This window comes from Talaromyces marneffei, chromosome 6, assembly GCF_009556855.1.
Source record: "Talaromyces marneffei chromosome 6, complete sequence".
Lineage (NCBI taxonomy): Eukaryota > Fungi > Ascomycota > Eurotiomycetes > Eurotiales > Trichocomaceae > Talaromyces > Talaromyces marneffei.
In genome coordinates, this window is record NC_072353.1 from 1,623,374 (window position 1) to 1,641,852 (window position 18,479).

The following is an 18,479-nucleotide window of genomic DNA, read 5'->3' on the forward strand; positions in this document are numbered from 1 at the left end:
AGTAAAAGTCAATGAGGTGTTGACTTTGATGAAAGATGTGTGAGCTGACTGTGTGGGTTGATGAACGAAAGACAGATCTTGTCCTGGTTATATATTGAAGGCTCAATTTCGTCCGGACGGAGTTAGCAGTTAGCGATGTGGTGACGTCCATTCCGGCAACCCGAAAGTTCCAGAAGCGCTAAACAAATTCGAAAGGTACCTCCGTACAGCCACTTTCTATTACTAAGCTTTCTGCCTGAGGAATTCACTGCCTCAGGCAGCAGAAAGTGGCAGCAGGCTTGGCGTCGGTCTTATCGATAACTGATTGATCTTTCTTTTGCGACACCCCTCTACAGCTTCCACAGTATCAATGCTACGATCAAACTAGCCCAAAATGTCGCTATTAGAAACGGTTCATCTTTCTCATGTACCTGAGAATATCCCAGTTCATGTCGCGCTTTACAAATACCTAAAGAATGCCAGCTTCCTGCGGGAGCAACTTTTAACCGGAAACGCAGAATTTCAATATGCTTTCATTGATGCAAGCACGGTAGGCATACAAGCTCAAATCGCGCGGTCTAGGGTACTGATTTATAGGCTAGATTATATCGAGACAACACATCCTTGCGGCGGTGTTTAGAGCTATAAATGATTACTTGAATAACCGATTAAGGTCACACAATGTCCATTCGGAAATAGTCGTGTCTCTCGGCCCTAGCAATAATGTGAGTACTAACAACCAGTCCGCATGATCCTTATATTTCATGAAGCTGATAGCTATCAGATTGCAGATGCATTCCGCAGATTTGGTATCACCGACTCTACCAAAGACCTACTCGTCGTCAAGCTATCTGTGTCCCCGGAAATCACACACAAATCTGTCGCAAAACACTTGGAAAGCTCTGTGGAGGCGACTCCCGTTCCCTTCAATGATGAGACTATATCTTCAATGTCAGACCTTGCGAAAATTCGGAAATTATACAAACTCAATCAGCCGGTCTCCAAATCGGCGGATGGTCAGGACAATCCTGTCAAAGCTTTGGAGCCTCTTATCCTTGGAGCAATAGCTATTCGCGGGGCGACATAAAGCCACGAATATCGGTATAAAACAAAGAAAAGACTAAATCAAATTGTTGATACCCAAAGGTTCTTCATCGGTGATACCCGTAGGTAAAATCGCTCGAAGTATATGTCAACGTTAGCTTCGTCGAAGTGACGCAAGCTCGGAATGTCATTGGCATGAGAGAGTGTACGGATACTGTATGAATTCGTATTTAGCTATGTAGCTTCAAGATGTAACTATAATAGCGAGAGAGACACAGTTGTTAAAAGAATATGGTGGAGTTCAATTGATAGGGCTGAGATGGATGGCCAGTGTTTACATTGACTGCGGTTGCCCCGCCAGGCGTCCCAACTGGGAAATCCCCCAACTTTGCCAAGACCATGTCCGTTCCCTTCAATGCGCGGCTTGTCACGGAATCAATCTGGTTCAATTTTTGCTTCGACGACAAAAACTACATTCATCGGGAGGCAGATACGGCTTTCCCACTCTGAAATGAAAATGCATAGTCTTGGAGTCTTATAAATGACTGGTATCGATTCGCCCGGGTGCGCAGGAGGCAAGGTTGACCAGCCACAATGGCTTCAAAATTCGACAATACCATAGTGATTCCTGCGTCGTCCCCGGAACAGAATTGGGCTCGATCTGTGTCACCGTGTACACCGTCGCGTCTTTTCGGGCTGTCTCCTTTGAGCCCTTCTCCTCCTTCGCTGCTATCGCCCTCCAAATTGTTCGATGAGGTTAGGCTTAAGATGCAGAATGATCAGCCATCACCAAAATCGCCGCTTGGCAAGGTCTCCAAGAAAGCAACAGCTCCGATAACCACTGCGGGGACACCGATTGTGAGCGAACATTTTACACAGACTGCGCGATCTGGAAGTTCGAAGGCAAAGACGATCCGGAATAGGAAGAGCTCAAAGTCGCAGGAGGGGCAGAACAAAATACTTACAGGCCGAGTCGCAAAAGCTACGGCAACCTCGAAAGCTAAGGATACAACTGGTTCGAAGTTAAACGCGGGAACCAAGAAGACTAAGACGACGAGCAACAGTCAGGATGATAAACCTACAAAAGAGGCGGAAACAAAAAAGGTCGTGGACTCGGAGGGACCCAATCTCGAAGAGGCTTTGAAGCGGAGATCAGACTGGACGCCCCCTAAAGCTTCAGTTCCGGCAATAATTTCACTTGATGAGGATAGTCCATCTGGAAATTGCGGTGCGAAAACTAGTTTCGGTTACTCTTTGCGCGATTATCACTACAGTCGTGACAACAGTGTTTCCGAGGCGATACTACCAAGGAAGGAAGGCAATCCTACAAAGCGGCGACGACTAGAGGTACGCTCAATCAGGAATGTGATTATAAATTATCACTAACATACATCAACAGCTCGTCGAGTCTGAGATTTTGCAAGAGCGGAAACCTCTGCAACAGAGACAAACCAAAGATGCCGAGAAGACTCGCAAAACCAAGGCAAAACCGAAGAAGCATCCAAAGACCATAACAGCTCGGATGACTGCACTCTACGAGCCAATTGATGAGACCGAAGGACTATTTGTGTTTGATGAGGAATTAGAAGCTGGCGAGGACTTCAAGAAACCGGCCAAACCCAAGAAGAAAACATCCACGAAACAAAAAGAACCTGATTGTGTGATACTATCACCGGCTGCTGCGACAAAGTCTCTGAATGACCAGAACTTCCTCTTCGGAACTTGTAGTCAATTGGAACGAGATGATTCGCCGACTTTCTTTGAAGAAACGCAAAAGGCTATACGGCTCTCGGAGAACCTTACTTTAGAGAACCCTGCTCTATCGACGATATCCACGGTCCCTTCAACGACGAGCATTGTGATTAAATACACCAGCAAGAAGAGCCATTGGTCCGAGGCAGCTAGGGATTTTCACGGTGCTGTGGTCCAACCTGAGATAATAGACATGACCGATTCACCTACTATCGATACTGCTCTCAGCCAACTGTCGGAGATGAATCGAGAAGCACCGAAAATGGCATCACTAGTCTCCGCTAAACCCACCTCGGGGATAAAACCTTTGACCGAGAAGGAGATAATACCGAGCTGTAGACCCACAGCCGACATACAGTCCACCTCTTCTAAACCTAAGTCGAATAAAATTGGTCCTGATATTGTTGGCAAGAAAGCTGAGCCTTCTACCAAGAAGCCTACAAATCAGCTACCCGAAATGCCCAACTTCAACGGCTATACTGATGTGGAGCTCAGAAAAAAAGTCAAATCTTACGGTTTGAAGGCCATAGGAAGGCGCAAAAGGTTGATCGCTCTGCTTGACAAGTGCTGGCAGAGTAAGCATGGCAACGTAGCGACTTCTGCGGATGATGTAGAGACATCTTCGTTGGCAGCAATCAATGGCACGGCGTCTGTTTCCACTGCCAGAATCTCTGATACTCAAGTTAGTGAGGAGCTGCCAGTTCGAAAGAAGTCCGACGGAGAGTCCAAGGCAGCCAGTCGAGCTGGAAAGAGAAAGGTAGTCGAGAAGCCAGCGGCACGGAAGGATGAAACAGCTGCAAAGAAAGCTGCTTCGCCGATACGGACCTCGTCCTATATGGTAGACGAAATTGAGGACTCTGAGGAAGAGATTATACCCTCCCCAACCCGGATACGAGTGCAACGACAAAGCAGCACTCGCCAAACCACTCCTGCAATCGGTTGCCTTCCCCTAGGTAGCAAGAGTAAACGACCGTCGACCAAAAACAAAGCTTCGACTTTTGACGAATGTACTCTTATAGAGCTACAAAGCTCAATTGCCAGAGCCATTCGTCTACAGACTCGACCTAAGAATCTCTTGACCAATGGCTCATGCCCGCCACAACTTACATGGCATGAGAAGATCTTGCTATACGAACCTATCATACTCGAAGACTTTGCGACCTGGCTGAACACTGAAGGATTCGCTTTGGTCAGTGAAGACCGAGAAGTCGGGGTGGCACTTGTTCGAACTTGGTGCGAGAGTCAGGGTATTTGTTGCACATTTCGAGCTTGAATGAGTGATGGGAATGATTCAAGTCATGAATTTTATATCCATATATGTTCTAGCTATACTCTCCGTTGCATAGCGATGGCGTTTTAAGTTTATATTCTGTTTACGAAGAATGCATTAAGGGAGAAACTACCGTAGTTTTTTTATTAGCAAGAAATGCCTGAATTCTATACACGAAATGTTTTTGTATTGGTAGCCTTGGAAGTAGCTGGATAATCAAGTATCTCTTTAAAATTTGACGACTGGAAAGCATTCAAGAACATTAACAGCATTATCTATTCAGCTGGAGACTGGCCTTGAGACTGATCTTGAGCATCAGCAAACTCCCAGTCCACTGTCCCTTGCGCTACGCCATCCTGACCATGGAATTCACGGATCTCAACGCCCCCCTGGACAGCCTCTGTCAAGTAACTGCTCTGATTCTCATTCAACGCCTCCGGCACCCTAGTCCAACTCGGCCATACGGGCTCTATATCTCCGTCATCCTCGATGCTCTTCCCTTCCACCAACGGAATTTGAATCCCAGCAGAATACAAAGCATTGAACCAGAGTTGTTGCTTCTCGTTCATATAATCAGACCATCTAGGCGAGCCAGGCATGTAAAGTACATCCACATGCAACTTTCCACCCCGGTCCGAGATCATCTTCGCCCACCATAGTTTCGTGTTGCTAACACCACCAGCGTTGATTACGGGTCGATCCGCAGTGGGTAGATGCGTTGAATGAGTGGAAAGGTCTTCAGAAGGAACAGGATATTCAAAAGTAAACTCGTATGAGGGAGGGTCACGCTGCTGGCTTTGTTCTTCTTGGGAAGTGAGTGGGACCGATACATGATTAGCACTAAGTCAAATAGTTGCTCCATGAGTTAAAGGGTGTGGGTTTAGCTTACCTGATTGTAGTTGATGGTGTCTAGTGGTTTCCCTGTTTGTCCTAGTTGAAGATGTCTGTCCTGACTTCCTGCTATGTTTTGAAGGCCCGGCAAACGACTCGGCGGTTGCATTCTGGAATGAATCTGATATTGACATCAACGTTAGCATATAGCCACCGGTATAGTGATATAGGTATAATTTGCAACACTAACATTTTTTTGGCGGCGGATTGGACTGTGACTCCGTCTGTCGCTGACGTTTCACTGGCTGCAAGGACTCACCTTCTATCGAGTCGGTTGGTGCTATGACATGGGTTAGCACAAGAGGCTCAAGTTGAGAAAGAGGAGCTGCATACACTTCCGCTTCACCGAAACCGAGCTCGAATGATCACCTTGACTAGGTGTAGGAAAAGGTAGCCTAGGAGGGTGTCCACGGACCAGGAGGGCCCAGTTCTGGCGTGCCAATTTTTGTGTCGGTGGTCCATAACCTGTAATGCCAGACAACGGGTTATCTGCACCTACTGAGACTGCAGACTTTTCTTGAAAATTGGCAAGTTCAGCTTTGACAGCAGCGAGTGCGGATAACTTATCCTGAAGATAATTTGGCCGGATCTGTTGGCCGGTAAAATAATCTATATACCGACAGCGTTCGCCTGAAATGGCACATTTATCGCATGACGGGTTGCCCGGCGTATAAGTGCATCTCTGTTTTGCTAGCTATATATCGATATTTGTGCTTTTGTTAGCATACAGTCTATCACAAGTCTCTTCCTATCTTCAATGTTACAAAGACAATGGACAAAGGGAATCCCTAGCCCTAACTCAACCTTCTCAAACTTACCTTGCAACGGTTACAAGCATGACTTTTCTTGTCATCCTCGTCCCCCTCGTTCGTATCATTCATCTCTTTTGTCTTCTTCCTATTTTTTGCTTCTCTCGCCTCTCTTGCCTTTCTCGCTTTTTCTATAACTTTTCTTTCCTGTTCCTTCAAGCGTTCGCCAAGTGAATCATCAGCCGACTCAAGATTGTGCTCAGGAGGAAAATGACGGTTCTGCGTTGTTCGTGGTTTCTTAGGGCGATATTTCTGAAGCGCCTCGTTATATTTCGCTACTGTATTGAATTCAATATCATCCCGTTGAGCTTCAAGTTCCGCCAGCCGGTCTTGCGCCTTTTGCAGCTCATTGCTCGCTTTCTCGAATGACTTCTCAGCAATCGTCTGCTGTTTGTGGATCTTTTCGAGTTGATGTGCTCCCTTCTTTTTCGCTGCAAATTCGAGTCTGAATCTCGTTCTACAATTAATAGCGCGTATTTCGGTGTTTTCCTTTTTGCCATCGAGGTCTTTGATTTTATTCGACGCTGCCTCGATGTCTTGGTCTATTTTCTCCAGCTGGACTCGTGCCCATTCATTCACTTCTTCCTTTGATGCTGCTGCAGCTTCATTCTCACCATCTTCGATTATATAGTCTCCATCAACCATGCCATCATCTTCGTCTTCGTAGTTTTCGTCGTCGTCATCATCTCCATCTTCATCGTCTCCGCCTTCAGCGGTCTCATCGTCTCGTGTCCGTTGATTGCCTTGGCTCAAATAGTCGGCTACTGAACCTAGGCCACGTCCTTGGGGGACCGTATACTCTGAATCCAATTCAAAAGGGGAATCTTGATTAGTACCCAGATTCTCACCGTCACTTTCGCTTTCAATGCTAATAACAGATGGTTCCTTTACACGATATCAGTTAGGTAACCCTCGTCTCATATCAAGTGATTTATCAGTGAACTCACCCTATACTCCGTGTTTATAGCAGATAGGTTGTGGCTTCTCGTTGATACAGACATGTCGAAGTTTTCTGATATGATATAGCTTGTATATATTCACGATATAATTCTATGATTTCCAAGGTTGTTTTTGTTGTTGTTTTGCTACTTTGTAGAGGACCACTCGCCTCTATTTATATGACAGGAAGCTCAACATTGTATTCGGAAAATAATCTGCATTGGCCCGGTCAACATTGAGGATTCTAACAATACACATTGTTTATCAGACATGAATTGTATTGTATGCTATTTCTTGTATGTTTGTGATTACAGGACGTTATATCTCTACGAATGAGGCATCAAAGGATCCGGAGAGTCATCCATGAATGGGACAAAGACGTGGATTCCGGCGGTGCCTCGAGTCAAATCTGAGGCTCTGAGGACAAGACGAAGATGAGTAGGAATAGTGCATCATTGTTGTCATTCATGTATACAATACGATTGTATAAGGTCTTGGTTTCCGGGTTTGGTTAGAAAAAGGAACGCTACTTTGTTGACATAATAGAGGCTCTACTGTATATCTAGAGCCAAAAACTCCGATTTCAACCTTATTCTGGAGTATACTCATCAAGTAAGTACATCACAACACCTGTTGGGGTTTTAGTTTATTCTCAAACTGAAACATAACATAACACCGAATCGAGCCCAAAGAAAAAGGTATTCCAATATCAAAACTGCCTCTAAGAACACCCAACGCCTTCTCATCAGAAAACTCCACCAATATCGACAAAAGTTGTTCTTAGATGCAAACACAAATTAGCACGAGTGCTCAGAAGATTTGGCAAATAAGACGAATCAAAGAGAGCGATGGAATGTAACAGGATAGCCATGTCATATCAAGTAAAGTGTCAAAAGAGCAAGGATGAATAGAATACAAATGAAGCCACCGAAGCTAGATAAAGAAGAAAGTGCCATCGCAGTCATCAGATACACCATGTCCTCTAACATAGAAATCCAATGAAACTCAAGAAAATGCCAATAATCAGATGACAAAATGCAACAAATGACTCCATATCTCATAATAATACCGAACGATATCAACTTCCATCTAAACTGACTAGCCCAATATATGCAAATGTAGATGTAAAAACCGGCAGAGAAGGGAATAAAGAAACCACCAGATCCAAAACGAGAGAATCAGCGAAACACAGCTTTCTTAGCAACAGTCTCAAACTGAATTTTATTCTGATACCGTAACGGCCCGCCGCGCTCTAGCCACGGTTGAAGGTTTTTGCACTGGCTGACGTTAAGGTATGATAGATTTTGGCATCCATCTGCAACTGCTTCGACTCCTATACCTGTCACTCTGACACAACCTCGGACGGATAATTCTTGGAGAAGCAATAAGTGGAGACTCAAACTTCTGAGCGAAGGATCCGAAACAGCAGACCCGCAGAATGACATGTTAAGTTTCAGTAATTGTGGGCATTGTAGAGCTAAGACTTCGGTGGCAGTGTCCGACAGAGCACAGCAAAATGACTATCCAGCTTTAGCACAATCAAAACTACTAAAATGAAAGAATTTCACATACCAAATCCAGTTCCTGTAGATTCTTTGCGGCATTCGTCAAACAAACAATGGCATGGTCTGTCAAATATGTGCAATCAGCCAGACAAAGTTTCCGTAGTTTCGTGAACTGAGCATTGCCCCAGTATTGGAATCCTTGATCTGTAATGGTGGTGCACCTCGTCAAATCAACCTGTTCAATGCGAGGAGCGGCATGGGATGCAATATGGTGCATTGAGCGGTCAGTAACGTGTTTGCAATAGGATAAAGTCAGCTTCTTTAGCTGTGGACAGCCATATACTGCACCTGCGGCAGTCTGTATAGTAGGTTTCAAGTTGTTTTTCGCAGCTATATGGCTGTGCTGGACTAGCGTGGCCGATGGGACGACCCATCCAACAAGTCTTGCCAGAAGTGTGTCGCTCACTTTTCGACAGTTGCTTAAGTCGACCTCTTGCAGACCTGTCGCTTTTCCTGCCATTTCAAGTATCGCCGTCGCCGTCACATCCCATACACTCTTCATTTTCCAGGCTCGAATATTATGTCCGCATGTCTTGACCAAAGTACTAAAGCCTTCATCGGTAATGTGGAAGCAGTTATTGATATCAATATAGAAGGGTCGATCTTTAACAAACGGACAAATGATGGTGGAAAGCGCGTCGTCAGTAACTTTGCGATTGTAGACACTGAGGTCCAGATCTCGACAGAGAGTTGGCGACTCTGTCAGGATCTTGGACCAATGGGCACAAACAGCCCGAAGACGCAACAGATGGTGCAGTTCAAGATACTCAAATATGCGCACAAGTACATTATCTGGTAAAAAGCCACGGTTTCCCTGCTGGTACTGATATAATAAGCTCGTTGAACGTGCTCTTGTGGGTGTACCGTTCGTTTGAGATATCGCTTTAAAGGAGCTACCAGGGCGCGGTTCTGTTGGCGTCGTTTGTCGGGAGCTCTCTACGTTAGCAGCGTCTCTGGGAACAATGATACCCACAGAGCCTCGACGCGATTTGAACTTGACATTGTCAAGTCCGATGTTGAGAAAAGGATCAGGATCCGATGGACTTAAGACGGGAGCTTCTTGATCTCCATTGGCCTGATGTGTATTATCCAATACGGACTCGGTCAACGTAACCAAAGGCATTGATTTCCTTCGACGACTAGTGACTTTGAGTTTGTCATCGATTGTAAGCTGGTTGATTGGAGGTGTTGGGTCCGTCGCATCCGCCATCAAGACATCGGTGTCTGTAGTTGATTCAAGTCGCTTCTTCGCCGTGAGCTCAATTTGTTGTCGTAGTTCGTCTGGACATTTCTGCCAGAACTCCGCCAACACATCTCCACTGAGCATCAGACATTCCACAGACGTGACGGATCTTACAGTAGCAGTACGACGAGGAGTTAATGACAAGCTGACGATTTCACCAAAGTATTGACCTTGTCGGAGTCGAGCCTTTACCTCAACGCCATGGCTGGCCTGATCTTCTGAATCTTTGCGGAACTCTGAGTCTCTGTTCTCGTTGAGAACTTCTACTTCGCCTCGTACAATAAAGTAGATTTCGCGTCCAAGAGAATCTTGTCTTATAATGTCGGTGAAAGGAGGATAGGATCGGGGCTGAAGCTTTAAGCCTAAATAGTGGAGAAGGTCGGGGGTGAGACTGGAGAATAGAGGCATTTCCTTCAATAAGGAGCGCACATTGACGGATCCGTTTGCGAGGGCGCTTGAGGATATGTCAGCAATGCCTGGACTCGGAGACTTGCGTTTCTTGTTCGCATTCAGAATTCTCAAATCATTTTCTTCTCCCAGCGAGAGTCCACCGGAATTACTTTCACGCAGGCGCTTCGAGCCCCGCCTGTTCATGCCCGCGGTCTTCTCAGCTGCATCATAACGTTCCTTGTTCTTCTTTTCCAGAATCGATAATCGTTCCAAAGCTTCTTCACGAATAGCACGTTCGACTTCGGGAAATCGGGGAAGGATTTTTCGGAAATCTTCTTTTGTAAGAACGACGAGCAGACAGCGACTCCGTGCAATGATTGTTGCAGTGCGAGGTCGGTCCATCAGAACACCAATTTCGCCAAAGAAGGCTCCGGGCTTCAATTCTGCATGTACACTCTCTCCATCGCGGGATGTCACTGCAACAGCACCTCTGACAAGCCAGTACATTGCTTTTGCTTCATCTCCCTCGGTCACAATATAGTCATTAGCGGCATGGAGCTGCGGACGTAGATGCAAGCCCACTTCGGCGAGAAAGGAGTCTGGGGTCGATTGAAATAGAGGGAAATTGCGAATGCGCTCGATCAAGTCTAGTGGCATGCCTTGAATTTGCGACGATGCCAATGGCGATGGGCGAGCAGGCCGGTTCGGATTCAAGGCCGAGTCGAAGGAGTGTATCAAGGAGACAGCCTCTGGTATAGGGGCAGCAGCTTTGGAGGAAGCGCCGCTGCTGGACCGGCGTTGGCGCCGCATGGCTGTTGCTCAGCTCGGTTCTGTTTTCTGGCGATTGCCAGTAATTTTATATATATGTGAAGTATCGTTGAGTCTCGAAATTAGTCTTCCAATCGGAACTCAATCGGCGTCGCGAACGTTAGGGTATACACATGATGCGACGATTGCGCACGAGGGTTCAATGACGTCGACGACGGTGGCATGGACCGTTAAAGGGTCAGAAACGTTGGAGGTACCGATACTGATACAAATGTCAGATTCGAGAAATAAAGATAGTCCGATATAAGAATGGGGTGGGTAGGTATAAGGACCGTGAGAAGGCAGAGCGAAGAGGGACAAGAGAATACGTACCGTAGGGTAGTTCGAAATAATTATGCAGAGAAAGCTGAGGAAAGAGCGAGGCCCAGGTGCTTGGGATGGCGGGGAAGGAGCGAGCGAGAGCGGGAGATCCACCACAACCAAACTCTGAGCTCCCTCTGAAGCCTCCGCGCCGATTCGTTCCCTTCAGCGACTTACAAGCTGGCGATATCGTCTGAAACAACCGATCGATGGAGGTTGAAGAGAAGTTAAGGACACGGGAAAAATAAAATAAAATAAAGTAATTTAAAAATAAGAAGAGGGAAGGGGATCGGAGCGTGTGGGGGGGGGGGATGAATAAAGAGAGACGATACGTCGTGCTAACCTACTACGTACTGCACTGCAACACTGAGCTGGATGTAATCGAGTGGATACGAACGGCCGTTGATACAGCGGCTTCCATAGACTACAGTCTAGTACGACAGTACTAGAGGCGCCACGGAGAAGATCGCGGAGGGTTTTCGCAGTGGGCAGTGGGCACAGTCTAATCAATCCCTTATTTCTTAACGAGGGCGAGAATTACGGGAAGTGCTACCGGTACATCCATGGCCAGATCGGACCGGTCAACCCTTTTTTTTTCTATGGACATCTATCACGCACATCCTGGATGCACAGCTGAGGAAGTAAGCAAAATGACATTTAAAAAAAAATCAACTAACTTATCTTCCTTCAGCTGAAGATTTAGCTCAGGGCAATTGGACCGCTCGCTTTGCCGATGGGATCGCCGTAAGCTACCGTGATCGTCGCTGTAGAAAAACGTTTGTAAGTTCGTGTCATTAGTCATGCATGGCTCAGCCTAGTCGATAATCTGGATTTTGCGCATGGACCGATGCATAACTAGACACGATACGTCGTACATCGTGCTACTAACCTCAAACTTCGGTTATTTTTAACCGGAATACACTTTTATACGGAGGACGTAGGTGGAAGTCAAAGTGATGAGACTAGGCTAGGGCTAGGCGACCCACGAGCATCTCCACCGTCGGGGTTATGAGGAAGTAGCCTGTGGCATTTGGCGCAGTATATGCTCCGTCCTGCAGCAGTCGTTGGGGTGGAATAACTGAAAAACCTTGTAAGAGATAAGGCATAAAATCAGAAAATACTCTGTACGTTTAGTTAACTACGGAGTAATGGCAGATGCATTGCATGGAAACGTTCAGGACATGCGCTAGTATTTTCTAGAAGCCTTCTAGAAGAAACCTTGTCCTGGACGCCGACCACACGATCACACAACGGACAGTCTAAGACTCTAAATAGATGAAAATAGATGAATACGCCCACTTCTGAGCATGGATGCCGCGTTCCTCGACTCCTTGTTGGCCAGATCCAGCAATAAGCACGCATGGGGGACTGCGAATCAAGCCACTAACGGCATTATTCCGTGGGCCATGACAGGTAGTACGATCCTTTCTTGTTGTAAATAAGAAGCGGTGCCTTGTATTATGGCAGCCTGCTCATTTGTAGTCCTGCCAGGTTAAGGGGATTGAGGGTGGGATCGAATGGGGGCCATCCTGCTATCCAAGGGCGTGGGAGCATTACAAAAATTAATTTCTCATTTCTACAAGAATATGTATTTCTGTCTAATAAATTCAACTGTCTTCATAACGTAGTCAAGCTCACTATGCCTTTTGCAATGAGACAATCGGGGTTGATACTGCGATACCTTCCTTCACAAATAAAACGTGTTGTTCAACCACCGGCCCCAAATGGACGAAACCGGCCCCCACTGGTCTTCTGCCAACATCATGGCATGCATTAGCCCACGCTAGACCAGCAATGGCTTTGACTGTGCCTGAATTGGCGTTGGCACATTGCTAACCATCGTCCAATCCGCGTTGCTTGCTCGTAGGCATGGTTCTCGAAGCACGAGTGGGATGACAAAATGCTTCCCACGAGGAAAAGTCAAACGTAGATCATTGTAAATTTTAACCCACGTGTACGTATGACGTTGCCAACTCTCCAGGTTTCCCTACGAAGCTGAGCTGAGCCGAGCCGAGCCGATCACTGAGTCGTGGTATGCCGTGGTAGGTTCGATCCCGAGTCGCACGACCTTTCACTGGCTTCCGAATGCCATGAGAATTGTCAGAAAGACTGCCCGGAAGTTGTTACACCATGTATATAACGAAGGACAGAGAACATATAACCGAGTTGAAATGTCTCCAAGAAGATTTTCATGCCGACCGAGACATCGATCGCTCCGCTGAGTCTCTCCTGCACGTCAGCTATCACACATGCTTGGAATCATTGGAAGCGCCCGGTCCAAATATATACTGAATATACGGAGGACGATTGCCCTTCATTGTAGCGAGAGCATCTTGAGTCAACCCGTACACCAGACTCAGCTTCAGTCCTAGCTTCGTTGTGCGAGCGGCGGTGTAGATATCGTGACGAGCTAAACAGCGAGAACATCATTAGCAGAGTCCACCAAATTCTATGCTATGGGGCTGAATGGTCCTTACCTAGCAAACTGTAAATTCCGGAGAATGACAATCCAGCAATGACAGTAGATAGAAAATCGCGACGGTCATGACGAGCACAGTCCACAGTCTCTTCAAACAGGACAAAGGCCATCGCTCCGACACCTAATCTGGTTCCCAGTCTAAACCCATCAAATACTCCACCGACAATTGCCTTGTAGTTCTTCGTCTTGTGGTATTGGAACCATCCGGTCGAAGTCGTCGGGAATCTGTGAGCGTTTTCTGCTCGGAACTGGTACGCGGCTTTTCGAGCTCCGTGGTTTGCACCAACGCCGAGTCCAACGGAGAATGCAGTGAATGCTGTTAAGGGTAGTCGTTTTTCGATGTCCATGCCGAGTCGGGGTGGTGTGGTTGATTCAAATAGCTTGTACCAATGTAGGACCTTGAGAAGACCGGCTTCCTCGCCCCAGGTGCGTTCTGATTGAGATTCTGCCATTTTGATTGTGAATCCGACTCAAAGGAAAGGAAAACAGTTTATACAAATAATCGGTAGAGGGCACCGAAATGTGGAATGTGCAACAGGGGAAGGATCATAGGCAGTTGATGTTGTTCGGTGATCCAAGACAAAGTTCAAGCAGCTAAGGTTTCTTCTCCACACTAGCCCGTTTAGACTTCCCCGATACCTAGGCGCTCGATAGACAATTATTTTCCGAGCAAGAATTCATTTGTCAAACATTCATCATGGTAAGTCCTATGCAAGGAAAATATCCTCGATACAACCCCTGAACTTTTTCTTCTAACTAACACGTTTACAGTCTCCAGATCCATTAAGCTGGACGTTGCGGTTCAAAAAGCATAAGACAACCGTGTTGCTGATGCTTCCAGCACAAGAATCGATCCAATCCACAAAAGAAAAGTTGCACAGCGCACTCAAAGCGCGTGGCCTCACACAAATAAATGGCGACCCTATCCCCGAGAATCCTTCTGAAATAGAATTCGGCACCCCCGTCGATCGAAATGAACTTGAGAAAGGCTGGGTTCGCTTAGACGTTCCAACCGATAAGAACGGCGATAGCGCAACGAAGAAACCAAGCGCCGGACGACCGAAGAAGAGCTCTTTGACTGATAGTCTGCAGGCAGCTGATATTCGTGATGGCCAGGCTATTGCATTTCGGTTTAGAAAGACTACTGATGGCGATGAAGATGCGGAACTTGAGGATTCTGGGTGGGATGTGTTGGTTCCATCGCTCGACGACGAAGAGCCTGAGTGAATACTTCGCTTGGATGGCCGTTTAATGAAAAATATACATGTCGTTACGTTCTGGGTATGCTGGCTACAGGCTGGCGGTGTTGGTGGCGCATTTCATTCACGAGAGATGGACATTAGCTGTGATGTACAATACATATCAGAATAGATACAGCTCGTTCTCGAGCTGTTATTACTGCTCCTGCTCTTTCTGGCCACGCTAGACCTTGCTTCTGGTCTAAGATAACCTCGAAAAGCACTTGTCATTGATTATCGTTGACTGGTAGCCTGTTTCAGATTTATCTGTGCTTTATTAGAAAGTGCGTGTAAATTAACTTTAACCTAACAGAAAAAGTTGGCTCCCCGCAAGAATTCCTTTGCGCACGCGCTTTACGCGGTTGCCCGGACAACAACAGCTAACACGAGGAACATCACCAAACAGAACAAACAGGGTGTTGATCTCCTCAAACAGATTAACCTATGCTCCACATCAACATTCCTTAAATCACACACTCAGCCTTCTCCTCACTTTGACATTGTATCTGCATTCTATCGATATCGCTGTTCGACCTTAACAGCTCAACAACTTTCCAACTCCTCCGGCGAAGAGGAGGTATTCGACACACACTAACGACCGATTCGACGCACACCACCAAAGCAACTCAACTGGATTTGCAACGATAAAAAAGGACCAATCTCGAAATGGCTGCCTCTAGCGCCGCATCATCGATCTCGGTGACAGTCAGAGTGCGGCCCTTTACCATTCGAGAAGCTGCGCAACTATCCAAAACCGATGAGACGCCATTGTTTCTCGGCGATGGTTCGCTGGCCGGCGTCCCCAGCACCCCAAAACTCGCTCAAAAGGGTATCCGATCAGTCATTAAAGTTGTCGATGACAAGTGCCTGTAAGTCTTTCCACAAAGACTCCTTGATATCTTCACTCACAAAGGGATCGAAACAGTGTTTTCGACCCGCCCGAGGATAACCCCGTTCAAAAATTCTCTCGAAGCGTCGTACCCAATGGCAAGCGAGTCAAAGACCAGACATTTGCCTTTGACAGAATCTTTGACGGCAACACCACACAAGCAGAAGTCTACGAGGCTACGACACGAAATCTTCTTGACAGTGTTCTAGATGGCTACAATGCAACCGTCTTCGCCTACGGTGCTACAGGATGTGGTAAAACACATACCATCACCGGTACGGCTCAGCAACCTGGTATCATCTTCTTGACTATGCAAGAACTTTTTGAAAGAATTGAAGAACGAAAGGAGGAGAAAGTGACGGAAATATCCCTTTCATACCTCGAAATCTACAACGAGACGATTCGAGACTTGCTAGTCACTGGGGATAATCGAAAGGGTCTGATGCTACGTGAAGATGCTAACCAGGCAGTATCGGTAGCTGGTCTATCGAGTCATCATCCGCAAAATGTCCAGGAGGTCATGGACATGATTATGCGCGGTAACGAGTGTCGTACCATGTCGCCCACGGAAGCCAACGCTACTTCATCCCGATCACACGCCGTTCTCCAAATCAATATCGCGCAGAAGGATCGTAACGCAGATGTGAATGAACCCCTGACCATGGCTACTCTGAGCATCATCGATCTTGCTGGAAGTGAACGAGCGAGTGCAACAAGGAATCGCGGCGAGCGACTTCAGGAGGGAGCAAATATCAACAAATCCTTGCTTGCTTTGGGAAGTTGTATCAACGCGCTCTGTGACCCACGCAAACGGAATCATATTCCCTACCGAAATTCAAAGTTGACCCGTTTGTTGAAATTCTCCCTTGGCGGTAACTGTCGAACCGTTATGATTGTGTGCGTCAGTCCTTCGAGTCAGCACTTTGATGAAACTCAAAACACACTCCGATACGCCAACAGAGCCAAGAATATCCAGACGAAGGTGACGAGGAATGTGTATAATGTCAATCGCCACGTTAAAGACTTTTTGGTCAAGATCGACGAGCAGATGGCTCTTATCAATGAACTCAAGGCTCAGCAGAAGCAGTATGAGTCAATTGCATTCGCCAAATTCAAGAAACAAACGGAGAAGAAGGAAGCCATGGTCCGTGAAAGTGTGACCCGTTTACGAAATGCTTACGAGAACGCCGCTACAGAACGGCAAGAAAAGGCAACGAGCATGCTCAAATTGAGGCAGGTCAGCCGAAGGATTACTATGCTGTCTTCTTGGATCGCCGCCTTTGAGGAAGTTTGCGCATCTTGCGAAAGCAAAACACCTATGGAAAACTTACAAGCCATTCGCAAATCTGCACAGGGTATTCTTTTTGAATTGGAAAACACTCGTCATCATTTCAACCAACGAATTTCAAAGAACAATTGGGATAGAGCTATCAACACTGCGCTTGAGCATGGTATCCAGCAACTCAAGGATTTCGAAATCAGTGATAATTCGGACGTCGCCAATCTTACACGAGAGGCAGAGTTGCTCAAATCAAATGCGGAGCGCGAAATGCTATCTCTAGTCGCCGAACAGGACAAAGGGGGCGATGTGTCTACGGTGCAGATGCTCCTCCAAGCGCAATTCGAGATAGTATCCTCCATCGAAAACATCATGCAGCTCACAGAGGCAGAAGCTGTCCAAGTCGGCAAGAAGATACTGCACAAGATGCTGACCTCGTGCATTTCCTCGGTCTCAAATGTTGTGAAACCAGACGGCAAGATGCCTACCATTGACATGCCTCCTACACCCAAGGCTGACACCTCATTTCGCCGGAGAAAGTCCAGTCTTGTCGCGATTCCATCCCGGCCAGCGCGCACATCTATGCCTGCACAAGTGCCCACCTCCCCAGTGAAGAACACACCACGGCGACGCAAGCTAGGGATAGCAAAGAAGGGAGTCAGCTTCACCCCGGTCAAGGCACCAGCTCCTAAGGCAAGCAAAAGAGCTGTCAGATGGAGAGACAACGAGCAAGATGGATCTCTTGCTGAATTCGAGAAGACTCCTCAGAAGGCTGTTGTAACTGTGATCGAATCCACTGAAGAGCCAACTCTCCCAAGAATCTCCCCGATACCCAGAGACATCCCAGTCTACACCTCCAAGCCCGATGAGTCGTTTCGGTCCTCATCTCCAATCCCGCCAGCACCAGAGTCGAGCATTGTGATACCCAACAAGAATAATCGGTTTCAGACCGGTTTCCTGTCCAAGAAGCCTGAATCGCCGGTGCCGCCCATGATGACGAGCCTTTCGCCTGAAGAACATTCCCCTCTTCGCAGCATCGAGAACAGCAGCTTTTTGAACAGGCCAGCGGTGGAAAAGCCGTCCCGTATAGCAGTGCGATCACCTAGCGGTAGCTACCTCGGCAGCAGCCCTGTCTCTGATAGTGGAAAAAAATCGTGGACAGCCGACAGGGAGGACGCGATGAGGATCAGTGCAGCAATGCGACGCATTTCCGGAAGTCAATTCGGTAGTAGCACGTCTAGTGTTCCAGTAAGCAGAGCACATCGACGCCGAAGCCCTACCGCAACAGGGACCCTCGGCAGCTCCCCGCCAGAAAGCGCATTGTTTTCTGCTTCTGAAGCTAGACGCATGGTCAAAAGCGAGAAAAGCCATGACTTTAGACCTAGCGTTCTCGGGCCACGTGCTGTTTCAGTAACAAAGAATTCTCGACGAATTACCATGGGCGGCGACCTGCGACCTCGCGAAATCAGTCTTGGAAGTCGTGACGCCGTCAGATTGAGCATGGCAGCGGGAAGCCCCGAGTCACGATTCAGCCTTGGTCCGGCCATTCGAGGAGGAGCGTTGAGATGATGAAGTATGATGATA

General features: G+C 47.1%; 7 protein-coding genes across 7 annotated transcripts; 4 read left to right on the forward strand and 3 right to left on the reverse strand.

Annotated features, from left to right (window-relative positions):
- Nucleotides 1-373: 373 nt before the first annotated feature.
- EYB26_008095 (uncharacterized protein) lies at nucleotides 374-1,066 on the forward strand (the record flags this gene model as incomplete). Its single annotated transcript, XM_054267354.1, has 3 exons — nucleotides 374-529; nucleotides 582-704; nucleotides 764-1,066. The coding sequence occupies 3 exons, from the start codon at nucleotides 374-376 to the stop codon at nucleotides 1,064-1,066; spliced, it is 582 nt and encodes a 193-aa protein (XP_054123329.1).
- Nucleotides 1,067-1,617: 551 nt separating this feature from the next.
- Nucleotides 1,618-4,048, forward strand: EYB26_008096 (uncharacterized protein; the record flags this gene model as incomplete). Its single annotated transcript, XM_054267355.1, has 2 exons — nucleotides 1,618-2,370; nucleotides 2,423-4,048. The coding sequence occupies 2 exons, from the start codon at nucleotides 1,618-1,620 to the stop codon at nucleotides 4,046-4,048; spliced, it is 2,379 nt and encodes a 792-aa protein (XP_054123330.1).
- Nucleotides 4,049-4,320: 272 nt separating this feature from the next.
- On the reverse strand, nucleotides 4,321-6,746 carry EYB26_008097 (uncharacterized protein; the record flags this gene model as incomplete). Its single annotated transcript, XM_054267356.1, has 6 exons — nucleotides 4,321-4,850; nucleotides 4,935-5,057; nucleotides 5,127-5,216; nucleotides 5,270-5,630; nucleotides 5,755-6,630; nucleotides 6,693-6,746. The coding sequence occupies 6 exons, from the start codon at nucleotides 6,744-6,746 to the stop codon at nucleotides 4,321-4,323; spliced, it is 2,034 nt and encodes a 677-aa protein (XP_054123331.1).
- Nucleotides 6,747-7,862: 1,116 nt separating this feature from the next.
- EYB26_008098 (uncharacterized protein) lies at nucleotides 7,863-10,692 on the reverse strand (the record flags this gene model as incomplete). Its single annotated transcript, XM_054267357.1, has 2 exons — nucleotides 7,863-8,204; nucleotides 8,257-10,692. 2 exons carry the CDS (start codon nucleotides 10,690-10,692, stop codon nucleotides 7,863-7,865), a joined length of 2,778 nt encoding a protein of 925 aa, XP_054123332.1.
- Nucleotides 10,693-13,253: 2,561 nt separating this feature from the next.
- EYB26_008099 (uncharacterized protein) lies at nucleotides 13,254-13,941 on the reverse strand (the record flags this gene model as incomplete). The annotated part of the gene is made up of 2 exons (XM_054267358.1): nucleotides 13,254-13,420; nucleotides 13,488-13,941. 2 exons carry the CDS (start codon nucleotides 13,939-13,941, stop codon nucleotides 13,254-13,256), a joined length of 621 nt encoding a protein of 206 aa, XP_054123333.1.
- A 245-nt stretch (nucleotides 13,942-14,186) lies between these two features.
- EYB26_008100 (uncharacterized protein) lies at nucleotides 14,187-14,716 on the forward strand (the record flags this gene model as incomplete). Its single annotated transcript, XM_054267359.1, has 2 exons — nucleotides 14,187-14,189; nucleotides 14,261-14,716. 2 exons carry the CDS (start codon nucleotides 14,187-14,189, stop codon nucleotides 14,714-14,716), a joined length of 459 nt encoding a protein of 152 aa, XP_054123334.1.
- Nucleotides 14,717-15,393: 677 nt separating this feature from the next.
- EYB26_008101 (uncharacterized protein) lies at nucleotides 15,394-18,464 on the forward strand (the record flags this gene model as incomplete). Its single annotated transcript, XM_054267360.1, has 2 exons — nucleotides 15,394-15,596; nucleotides 15,653-18,464. 2 exons carry the CDS (start codon nucleotides 15,394-15,396, stop codon nucleotides 18,462-18,464), a joined length of 3,015 nt encoding a protein of 1,004 aa, XP_054123335.1.
- Nucleotides 18,465-18,479: the final 15 nt, after the last annotated feature.